General features: G+C 38.6%; 1 protein-coding gene across 1 annotated transcript in view; it reads left to right on the top strand.

Annotated features, from left to right (window-relative positions):
- Nucleotides 1-12,124, top strand: part of adcy8 (adenylate cyclase 8 (brain)) — a 117,158-nt gene that overhangs the window by 88,769 nt on the left and 16,265 nt on the right. The window contains exons 8-10 of the mRNA XM_008287785.1: nt 2,696-2,893; nt 6,372-6,472; nt 8,505-8,706. Of these exons, the coding sequence (XP_008286007.1) occupies nt 2,696-2,893; nt 6,372-6,472; nt 8,505-8,706 (501 nt within the window). The remainder of the gene's footprint in view (nt 1-2,695; nt 2,894-6,371; nt 6,473-8,504; nt 8,707-12,124) is intronic.

The following is a 12,124-nucleotide window of genomic DNA, read 5'->3' as shown; positions in this document are numbered from 1 at the left end:
GTCTTTTAGCTTTGATGAGCTCAAAGACTTTGATTTGATGACTTTTCCTAAAGTGACCCAAAATACACAAAAATGAAAATATTTTAAAATGTTATATTTTTGTACAGGTTATATTTTCTACCAGTTTTTGTACACTGAGGCTGTTTTGTGTCAAATTTGACCCTTATATCCATAGAGATGGATTTTAGATCTACCAGTTAGGGACAACTCAAGGAAAATGGTGATTTTAGGGAACCTTGAAACTGTGAAACTGTACAGGCTATGTTTCATGTGTATGTTTTATTTACATTTATTAATGTGACAAAGGCTATTTAGACATTCTATGTAGATCTGTAGTTTAAAATTGGGTGTAGACACTTACGATGAGGGTATTCCTGACAGGAGTTCTTCACAATATGGTTCAAAATTGATCTGAACCATACAGTGAAGGCATAAAATATGAACAGTATGTAAGGGTTAATAATACTTTTGGCTAATTTTGGACATGTTTTGATTAATTTTTGGCCAAATTTTGACTATTTTTGGATAGTTTTACTCATTTTCAAGTCAAAATAGTGAGAAACTGGAACATTGTCTTGTCAAACTTTCCACTCATCAAATTCTACTGATGTTAGAGCCTCAAACGTTGGTGAAATGTTAACCAAAGACTGTATTTTAGTAGGAATATGGATCCATCCATATATATACACTTACAGGAACTTTCATTGGCCACAATACCACCGAAGTTTAAAAATGTTGTGCTTTTTTTTTCTCTCTCTCTCTCTTTCTTCATTTTCTTGAGCCAGTCCTTCAAAATGTGTCCTCTGCTGGAGCCATTTAATCATTTTGGTCAACTTTAAACTATTCTGCCTGTGTCCTCACCAAAGTTCATGTCTGTGGGACTTTTATTTCTGGAGATATTGAACCATTAAAATGGCTTCACGGACCAGACAATGTTTTGACAATGTTAAAAATACAAAACTTTCCAGGTCTTAAAACATAAGAAATTCTCAAAATTCAGCCAAAATATTTTCTAAAACTTTTGGGTTTTGGGTCCCAAATAACAAGTAAATAAACTCTGAGCAAAAGCTGAAACAGTGATGCAATACTGCTATCTGGAGTGACACAATAACATTTATTTGTGCAGCACATTTTTTAAACTGAAGACGCTTTGCAGAAAAACAGCAACAATAAAACAAAACAAAACAAAAAAAAATTACTGGAAATCTGTTTTGGAACAAACAAAGATTGTGTCCCAGTCACATCGCTGGAAATACACCTGTGAATAGATGTCTTCGGGACCTTTCTTGTTTAGTTTGAAGGATTTGAAACATAAACTCGTTTGGAAATCGTGCAGAATTTAAATACCTTAGATATGTTTTTTTTGCTTCCAGACTCTCTGACTTTCTGTTGACTTTTCTGAACTCAGAAAAAAATCTTTTCAGTTTCTTGTTTGCTTTTCAGTGGCTCCTTGGCAAGTTTAAACTGAAGGAACATCTTTTTTTTTTGCACCAACGTACATAAATTTAACTAAAAGGAAAAATCAAAGTGACACATTATTGCCAGGAGATGATCTATCTGCAGAAAAGATCATAAAGTGTCTTTAGCAGACTTTGAGTTTGAGGTTTTTTTTAGTTTTTGTGTTTATAGACTCTAACTGAGTGCATGAATCATTTATTTTTAACTGTATTTTGTTTTACACCTTTCTCATGGGCAGACAAAAAAAGGACATATGAACCGTTAACCGAATAAATAAATGTGTATAATCGAAATAATTACCAAAACAACGTTGACTGTATTGATCCCTTTATTTTAAAAGTCTTGCATTTGTGTGTTTGCAGCCAGATTCACGTCTTTAAACTGATTTCCACAGAAACAATTTCAGCTAAACGCCTCTAAAAACAAGAATTACTCATTTTCATTCCGCATAGTTTTGTATGTGTTGGACTGTCTTTGTAAAAACAGCCGTGTGGTCGTGTACAGACTTCAAGAAAAGGTGCAGGAAGGTTGCGACCTTCAGCATCGTCTTGTTCTGCAGAGTGAAGGAAGGCCGAGAGAGACGGGAGGTGATGAAGTAGAAAATTAAATCCTGAGGAGACCCTTGAAAAGAAAGAACCTCGTGTCACTCAATTACCTTTTACAATGGTGCATATTTAAGTCTCTGGGGTTGTCGTGCTGGAAGCGTTCACGCATTTGAAGTTTGCTTTAGGAACATTGTCAAGGTTATAATAATAATAATGGGTTAAAATAAATGGCACGTTTCATTTTGTCGAGACATGTTGCAGCTGAACTCTTTCTCCTGTCGTCCATTTCATGCTTGATCATTTTTCATCTCCATCCGTTTCCTGTGTTTATTTCTTTGTTGTTGTTTTTTTTTCATTCCCGTTTCTTTTCATAAATTACAGCTCTGTTCGGTCGTTTCTGCAGCACCGGCAGCTTTGTCACCACTAACATCAGCGCTGGAGACTGAATGGGAGATGCATGACTTGCTCTGATGGCGAATGTTGCATTTTGATCTTCCCTTTTTTCTTCCTTCCCCTTAAATTTTCTTTGTTTTTGTTGTGTATGTAATGAACGTAACTGTGTGTCTGTTTCTTCTTTTTCATTTGTAACTTGAATGAAACAAACTAAAAAAAAAAAAAACAACTACAACAAAAGAAAACAAACAAACGGGGGACAAGCAGGTTCATTCTATGTGCATGTGCTTTCCCTCTAGACTCTGGCTGCCCTAACGAGAAATTCGATAAATCTGCTTCCAAACCATCTCGCACAAGCTTTGCATGTCCACTCTGGTCCTGAGGAAATTAACAAGCGAATAGAGAGCGCCATCGACTTACGGAGTGGCGATAAGTTGAGAAGAGAGCATATCAAGCCTTTCTCACTGATGTTTAAAGACTCCAGCCTGGAAGAGAAGGTAGCTGGAGTTTTAGACAGACAACTGTTTGGTTTCTCTCTCTCTCCCTCCTCATATCTGCTCCTTAGATCAAGATTCTCAGAAGCAAAACAAGAACCAGTATTTTTTTTCTCTCTCTTTTTTTTTTCTCTTTTTTTTTGTCCTATCATGAGTAAGCTAAAGGCACCTTTGAATTTATTTTTAATTTTTTTTGCATGAGTCATTGTAACATTAAGCACAATTCAATGGAATAAGCTTGTAACATTTATGGGACAATGGAGGTCCGGGGTTTTCTTTTCGCTCAATACTTTCCTCTATTCGAGTCTGAAATGTGCCGTCGCAGTAATTATGGACATTATTCGTTATCATGTGCAGTTTAACACATGATCAACTATGCAATTAAATGTTTTGGACAAAAAGAGCCAATCAACTCACTATTCAGCACTGGAAAAACTAAATAAAATATCTGTATACGTGTGCAGGGTCCAGAGCTAAAAATAAGAATATAGACATTTACATTTTTTTAATATATATATTAAAATGTTTCAGTTTTTTTTTTAAATTTCAGTCAATTTTCCATCAGTTTAACTTAAAGAGAGTCAAATTCAATTCTTTAGGCAGGTAGTTTTGTGATCTCACGTCATTACTCATTTAAACCTCTAAACAGTTTTTGGGTGCTTTATTTGTCTCATTTCTTTTCACTGTGGGCTCGTTTTTCACTGCAGTATAAAGTCCTGGAAACAGCACAGCCATTGCTAAAGTTAGTGGGAACTCTTACATTGACAAAAAAAAAAAAGCATTGAAAAGAAAAAAATGAAAGTTGAATCTTTTTGATTTTGATTTGTTATTTATTTATTTTTACAAATATATATTTTTTTAAAAGCCTAAAATTAAGTTTCCAAGTGTCCACAGAATAAATGGCAAGTCTACATAAAATAGATATTTTACTAAATTTTTAAACTATTTTCATATTTTTATACTCTCTGTTTTGTGTAAACACGGCCTGCAGTTCAGCCAAAAAGTCACTGCTCTTCAGTTATGCCAGATAGCACTGAATGTATTTATGAATTTATTTACAGGATCTGGTTATCTTTTTATTTTTGGTGACATACAGAATAAAGTGATTTTGATTAAATGTCTAGATTTTATGCTCAGCCTAATTTATTCATAGAGCTTCAAAACAAACACCATCATCAGTTTATTGTGTTTTATTTAATTATTTATTTATCTTGGACTTAGACTCACTCTTGATCAAGAATAGTGTTATTAATGCATGAATTAGATTTAATGCAACGTCTATAATTATTCTGGTGGCACACTTCGGGCTCCACGCCAACCTGCACGAATAAAAAAAGACAAATGTCCAGCTGCAGATTTGACCTCTTCTGTTCAACGACATTAAAGTTGTCTTCACTGATTCCCTGCAAACATTTTGCTCAGATATTAAACCCACTTGACTCATGACTCATGTTTGATTGTAAAAACCAAAAAATAAGTGTACTTTTGGCTGTAATGGGAACAGAATAGTGAGAGATGTTTGGCTACGCTGATTTGTTTTGCCATGAATGCAGAACCCCCTTCAGTTTACTCATGACCAAACGTCCATGGACCTGTTTGACAGTCTTGTGGAAAAAGTTGACACGATCAACTTTTTTTTTTTTTTTTTTTACATTTTTCTTTTTTTCTGGTCGTGCGCTGCATCCACTAAAGGGGAAACTTTTATCAGATGTTTTTTCAACATTATGACTTCCATATCCTGTAATTACCACTCAACACGTCATAATTATGGGACTGTTTCCCTGAACTATTTTCTATTTCTCTATTTTTTTGACAGTAATTAGAGCCCATTTCTGCTCGTCTATGAGTTAAATACTATCATTATTAAAAGCTGAAGCACATTATTGATGGATCGTGTTGCTGCAGAGTTAGAAGCTAAACTGCTAATTGTTATAATAGTTCTAAATATACCGTTGCAGTGGAAAATTATGAGAAAATATCATTTGAAACGGTGGAACAAACTGAATCGATCAGCTGCTGGTGATTTTATCAACCTTACAGGCAAAAAAAGGAACAAAAATGAGCGTTTAAGGCTTTAATTTGCCTTTTTTCTTCACTTATTGAAGGCTTTGCTTTAATAAACAGCACAAATGGGTTTAATTTACGGCTGCAGGTTTTGCTTTGACACCACATGTCGTTTCTGTCGCAGCAAGTTGTAGTGAAGCAGCCTGTCGCGGCAGTTTGACTGATTACTTAATGTTTGCAGTTCATCTCGGCCTAATTACGAGATGTTAAGTCATAATTACGAGACATGGAAGTCGTAATTACAACAAAGTGTGTCGGACTGTTTCTTTTCTTCAGTGGATGCCGTGGACTTCTGTAGCTTTAAATCCCCTTTTTTTCTCCCCGTTTTCTTTTCCATAAATAAGCTCACTTTTGACCTTTGAGTTGATCCTCACATTGGCCTCCACATTTGTGTTTCGAATCCCATCTTCAAAACTTTTCCCAGAACCTTTTTTGTTTCTCTCTTTTTGTTGGTTTCCCTCTTAACCTCTTCAGTAAATGTGCAGTGATTTGCTGTTGGCCTTCCTCATCTTTTTTTATTTTTTACTTTTCTTTTTTTGCCAAAGTTGTGACGAAACGTGAAGCATCCTCTTGCTAATTTCCCAGCACCCTTTGAGAAAGAGACAGAGCGAGGACGGGGTAGCGAAGGGGTCGATGGAGGGAAAAGTTGAGTTCGTTAAAGACGTGGTGACTTGGTTAGATGCTAAATGCTAAACGCCACACAGCTCCCACCTTAGATGTCAATAAAAGCCCAGGACACCATGAAAATAACAACTTTTAAGCAGCGGAGGAGGAAATATTCAGTGCAGTTCATTCATATTGACAATTTCTGAGCATCTGATATTGATCTGAACCTTTTTCTGAAATCCTAACATTTACAAGATGCATGAATTTACCCTAAAAGTGGCTTTAAGTAGCGACATTTGAATGTAAAATCTAGATCTGTTTGGAAACCAATGCTACTGCAGCAACAAAAACAACAAAAAAAACATATTGCTTAAAAAATCTCATGATCTAAAGGCAAGATTTAGCACTTTTGCACCTTTTTCTACGGTTGAGTTTTGAGTGATGATGTTTTGTAACATATTTCCAATCCTAGTTTCAGTTAACTTCATAAAAGCCACCTTAGCTTAACTTGGACGCAGCGCTCTCCGTTGGTCTCCCAGCTAAGATCTAAAGCTAACTGCTAATCGCTAACGGCTCATAGCTAACAGCTAGCGCCGGCTTCGCTCCTTCCCCAGGACCCCACAGCTAAACCCACCGGCTCCTGTCTCTCTCTAACGCTTGTGGTTTGAACCGTTGCATGCGTCTGTGGCAGTGTCCGGCCATGTGTTTGCATTTCGACGTCTTCAGTCTTCTCCGTTTGTCTGAATACTTGTTTCTCCATCTTTCCCCTCACCTCCTCTTCCTCCGTCTTCTTCTTCCTCTCACGGCGCAGTACTCCCAGATGAGGGACGAGGTGTTCAAGTCCAACCTGGTTTGCGCCTTCATCGTGCTCATCTTCATCACGACCATCCAGAGCCTGCTTCCCTCTGCCAGGTAAGAGAGAGGTGATCACTGAAAGGCGTTTTCAGATTTTACAGAGAAACAGTTGTCAGTACTCAATGTGCACCAATCAGCCACAACATTAGAACTCTGCGGATCTTTGAAGATGTTCTGTGGTTTCAGGCACTAAAACATTAGCAGCAGATCCTACAAACCCTAGAAGTCAGAGGGTTTGGCCGCTGTGGATCAAACTTGCTTTTCCACGTCCAGCAAACACTCTGTCAGACTGATGTTTGGGGAATTTGGATGTTTGCAGTGTAGCGAGGAGCATTATATGATAGAAATCATGGTCCACATGAATGTGGGGACCAGGGTTTCCAAGCAGAACATCACCCAGGCCATCAGACTGCCTCAAACAGCTCAACTTCCGACAGTTGAGCTGTTTGAGGCAGTGTGATGGATGGATGGGTGGGTGGATGGATGGATGGATGGGTGGGTGGATGGATGGATGGATGGACAAAGGTGTTTTGTGGTTTGGGTCACCAAAATGCTAGCAGCAGGTCCTTTAAATCCTGGACCCCTGGATCAAACCTGCTTTTCCACTTCCAACAAATACTGTGTTGGACTGGTATTTGGGGAATTTGGATGTTTGCTATATTCAGGGAGCATTATGGAACCAATGGATGAGCCAATGCAGGAACCAAGGTTTCCCAGCAGAACGTTGTCCAGAGCATCAAAGTGCCTCCACCGACTTGCCTTCCTCCAAACCTGCTGCCATCTATTTGGAGATAAAAGATGCGCTCAGTTGCACAAGATGGATAAGAATATTCGTCACCTTCTTCTGCTGCTCCATGGTCCAGTTCTGATGTCCATTGTTGGTTTTTTAAGTGGTGGACAGGAGTCAGCATGGACGCTCTGCAGCTACATTGGAAACTCTGATGCTCTCTGTGTTTTGACACCTTTCTGTTACAGCAGAATTAAAGTTTGTGATTCTTCAGATGGATTGGACCACTCAGGCCAGCCTACATGCCCCAGTGAGCCTTGAGGATCCACAACTCTGTTCATCGGTGGTCCTTTCTTGCCCCACTTTTGTTCACCACTGCATACTGAGAACATCCAACAACATCTGCTGTTTTGGAGATGCTCTTGTTGAAGCCTCCTGGATTTCTCCATGTTTGCTGTTTCCAACACGTCAACTTCAAGCACCAGTTGTTTGCTTTCTGCTGGACATATGCCACCTACTAATAGGACAGTCGGTGTTACTTAACCTATCAGTGGTTTTTATTAGGGTTTTTAAAGCACCACTTATCAGGTACTTGTAATGCAGTCCTGGTGTCCCTCCCCAGGCAGTTCAACCACCATTCACAGCTTGAGTAAACACCTGAGACTCCCGCCACTACGTGAGAACTGAAGAAGCTTCTTGGATGAACCTCAAACATCTTCAAGAACCAAAGAAGTCCAGTTTTCTTCCACAGACAAAACTTTTGACAGGTTTTAAAACTTCACCTTCACATTTTCAAAGATAACAAGTATTTCCCACTTTTACTGGACCAATAATCAGGAACACTTTGTATTTTTTCTCCCATGAAACAATCGTGGCTTAGTTTGCATTTCTCAGCTACAGCATATATGAAGCTTGACTAAACCGACTGCATATATTCTGAATAATTACCTCACATTAAACCAGTGGAGTGTTTTGCAGCCTGTGTTTGTTTTCCCAAATGTACAGAAATGACCTGTAGCTGAGATGTTTGTATTTGCTTGTCTCACATTATTTCCATACTTTTTATGAAACTCATGATATTGATTCTTGTAATTCTGAGATAGTGTTTCCTCCTTTTTCAATATTTGGTCAGGACAATGTCGCCAAAGCATCAGTGGAAATATGACAAGTATACGGAACAAGCAAACACCTGCATCACTCACCAAAAAAAACAGAAAATAAATCATTTGAAACAAGAAACTGTAAAATCTTACATCTTTAAAGCATCTTTGCAAGAGGCTGGGGAAGTTAAGAAGTGAAAAGTAAAATCCACTTTTTACATTCAGCATCCAAACTCCCACATTTCTTGTTGTGTCTTTGCAGGATGGTAACCATGGTGATCCAGTTCTCGGTCCTCATTGTCCTCCACTCCTGCCTGGTCCTGGTTACGACGGCGGAGGACTACAAGTGTCTGCCTCTGGTCCTGAGAAAGGCCTGCTGCTGGATCAACGAGACGTACGCAGCGCGAAACGTCATCATCTTCGTGTCGATCCTCATCAACTTCCTGGCAGCCATGATCAATATCGTGAGTCTCGTTCCTCGATCAACATGCTGCTGTTCAGCGGAGGAACGTCCAGTTTAACAGTTTTTGTTAAGCCAAAGAGCTTCATGGCAGAGAGGAGAAGTTTTATTACACAGTAAATACAAATTCTTTAGTAGGATGCATTCACAGGTTTTGACTTTTAGTGGAATTTGCTGGCATCCAGGTCAGCCGTCCCGTCCCCCCCGACGACCTCCTTAGAATCAGCTGATTCTTTATTTACAGTAATTTTATTTAATGAAGCAGTTTTACCTTCATACTATTAATATTGATACTGATGGAGTTCTGAGGCTCAGAAATGATGGAAAAAGTCCAATAAAGTGATAAATGTGGACCCTCCTCTATGGACTTCAAGGGCCTGGAACTTTGAAACTATTCATAGTATGAAGGTAAAACTTTACATGGCTTCATAAAATACTACTGATTAATATTTTTATGAAATATGCAAAATCCTGAAATGAAATCCTTGAATTTAAAAGGTTTGATGCACATCTGTCAGACATAAGAACCAACTTAATACCAAAGCCAGTCACAATAGTTGTCGTCGAACCAAACCACCTTGAAAACTGGATCAATAAGTCCTTTAACTGATCTGGATCCTTTTTCCATTAAAATATGACGTTTGAATTTCAGAACAATGAGGATTACGTGATCAGTTTCTCCGGCATCCTCTTTCATAACTTTGTGATTAATTCAAAGGCCGTTTTGTTTTGAAAGTCTGAAAGCTCGACCTCATCGACCCCAATTTACCTGATACAGCAGCTCTGTTCTGCAGCAGGGCGCCGGCTCAAAGACACAAATCATTACTTAACTAAAGCACAGAAAACAAGCTGCTAATTAGCTTCTGCTGCTGCGAGGTCTCTGATTGCATCTCGCAGAGCAAATTATCCAACCAGAGGCCTCAGAAGGACGAGATAATCAATCAGAAACTGGGTGAAATCTGAAAGACAGTAACCTTCACTAACCTGAAACTGCAAATAGGTCACTTTTTTCATTTATGAAAACAGCAGGTACATTTACTTAAGCACTGTGCATACGTTTAATTATAAAGTATTTTACTTGAGTATTTTAATTTTCTGCTACTTTCAGCTTCATAAATCACAGATCAGACCGCTGGAGTAGAGAGCGTTTTAGTAGAAAGTAGTTCAAGTGAAACCTGCAAACATTTGTTCTGTTGATGTGGATTAACATGGAGTCAGAATTTGACTTTATATATTGATCTACAAATTTAATGCCTTTCATCTTTATTGTCTTAGTGTCATCTTCGAGTCAAATGGCTCAAAAATGAATATTCAGATTCCGCTCAGGGAAAACCAGTGTTCTCATTTTAGTTTTTTTTTGGCTAATTTGGATGAAACAACGTGTTAAATAAATTAATTCAATTTTTTTAAATGATAATTAACTATTAATTCAAGTTAAAACAGAAAAAAAATTCACCTGGATCACTGTGAAGTACCAATATTTCAACCCCCCAGTTTTACAGGCCGACATCCAAACCATCTAACATTTTAATCATTTGCATTTAATGTATGGTTTAAGAAACATTCACATTCCTGTAATTCTAACAAAAGACAAATCTTTGCATTAATCCAGTTCAAATATCCATAATAACTTATACAAGGTGTGTCAGAAAAGTTCCAGGACTGGTGTCACAAAAAGATATTCTTCAAATCCAAACTACAAACTACAAGTTTTTTCCTTTCAAGTAATCCCCCTGGAGTCCAACGCATTTCCCCAGCCTTCTCTGTCACCCCGCCATGCACTCCTGGAAGGATTCTTCCAGGATCCTCCACAGCTCTGTCATCACAGCCATCTTGATGTCGTCCACGTCTTCAGAACGGGTCCCCTTGATGACCCCCTTGAGCTTGGGGAAGGGAGAAAAAAATCCCCTAGAACCAGGTGGGGTGAGTAGGGAGGTGTGAGGAGATGTTCTTCTCAGCCAGGAACTGTTGGATGCTCAGGGCATTGTGAGCAGGTGTGTTGTCATGGTGAAGCAGCCCCGACTTGTCCTGCCACAACTCTGGGCTCTTCTCTCCCACTGAATGAAGCAAACGCCGCAGGATCTCTTTGTAGACGTGCTGGTTGATCGTCTGAAGGGGAAAACTGGTAGTTCGTTGTTTGGGTTTGAAATAGATCTTTTGTGACACCAGTCCTGGAAGTTTTCTGACACACCTTGTAAGTGAGCATAACATGGAATTACTTCAAAAAGTTCTCGTCCTCACCAGAAAACATCTCGTGAGAAGGATTGTTGCTGCATTCTTTTTCAACATACGCTTGTTTTACTTTAATGCACCTATCCAATGATGTTCGAGCTTCAGTGTTCCTTCATGCAAGAAGATCACATCAGCATCACTCTGAAAATGCCGATCAGAAAGTGTGATTTTAGCTGTGAAACAGACAGAAGTCAGACGGTTCAAAGCTTCATGGAGCAACAGTTCAAAGCCACATTTGGACGAAGTCATCGTCCTGCAGCAGCAGAGCGTTCCTCCTTTTGTCTGTGATTGCTTTGAACGTCTGACTTCTTGTTGACTCCCATATAAAGCTGTATAGTTCTGTCTCTTGTTTCCCAGTGAGACAGAACTTTCTAAAGTCCCCTTGAATCACAAATTGAGTTTATTTTAGCATCCTGTCTGTCTGTGGTTTCACTGTTTATCCACCTCAGTGATCAGATCCGTTCATGCTTGCAGTAATAACACCACTGCACATATTATTGCATTAAAGCAGCAGAACTGAAAACTCTCAGTGAAAATCCACCTCATACGCCTGAACGGGAATTGTCCAGACTAAACAGCATTTGCTGAAAATAAAAATGCATTGACAGCTCTGACGGTTATTCATCCTGAGCTCAACCTGAACATTTCTCTGAAGGAAAAACAAACAAAAAAACAATAAATCTGTGCAGCAGCGGTGCTTGGATGGAGGCACAGTTTGGATCCTGCTGCTGTCTGATGCAGAAGTTGAATACATTTAAAGAAAAGAAGCTCTAAAGTTTAAAATCTGATTCCAGGAGCTGTTTGTATGTTGGTTGGACTCTTATTAAAGGATGTCGAGAGACTTTCCACAAATATAACAACAATGTGCTTCTGAACACAGACTTCAGCTTTAAATCTGAGTCTTATTCTGTTTCTCTGTCTTTTTTATTTTTACTTTAGCACCACTGCAAATATTGTTGCATCAAAACAGCACAACTGAAAACTCTCTGTAATAATCCACCTTATATGGACAAAACAAAAACTGTCTTGGTGGAATAATATCTGCTGAAAATATAAATATGTGGTCAAGTCTGATTCACGCTGCAGAAACTGTTAATCTGTGCAGCTTGCAGGAAATAATTTGGGTTGATAAAGCTTTGAAAAATCATAATAACAGGTCAGAAAACTGAAAAAACATCAGCGAAGTCAGC

Source organism: Stegastes partitus, unplaced genomic scaffold (genome assembly GCF_000690725.1).
Source record: "Stegastes partitus isolate 25-593 unplaced genomic scaffold, Stegastes_partitus-1.0.2 Scaffold520, whole genome shotgun sequence".
Taxonomy (NCBI): domain Eukaryota; kingdom Metazoa; phylum Chordata; class Actinopteri; family Pomacentridae; genus Stegastes; species Stegastes partitus.
Note: the sequence above shows the minus strand (reverse complement) of the source record. Positions and strands in the feature narration are given on the sequence as shown.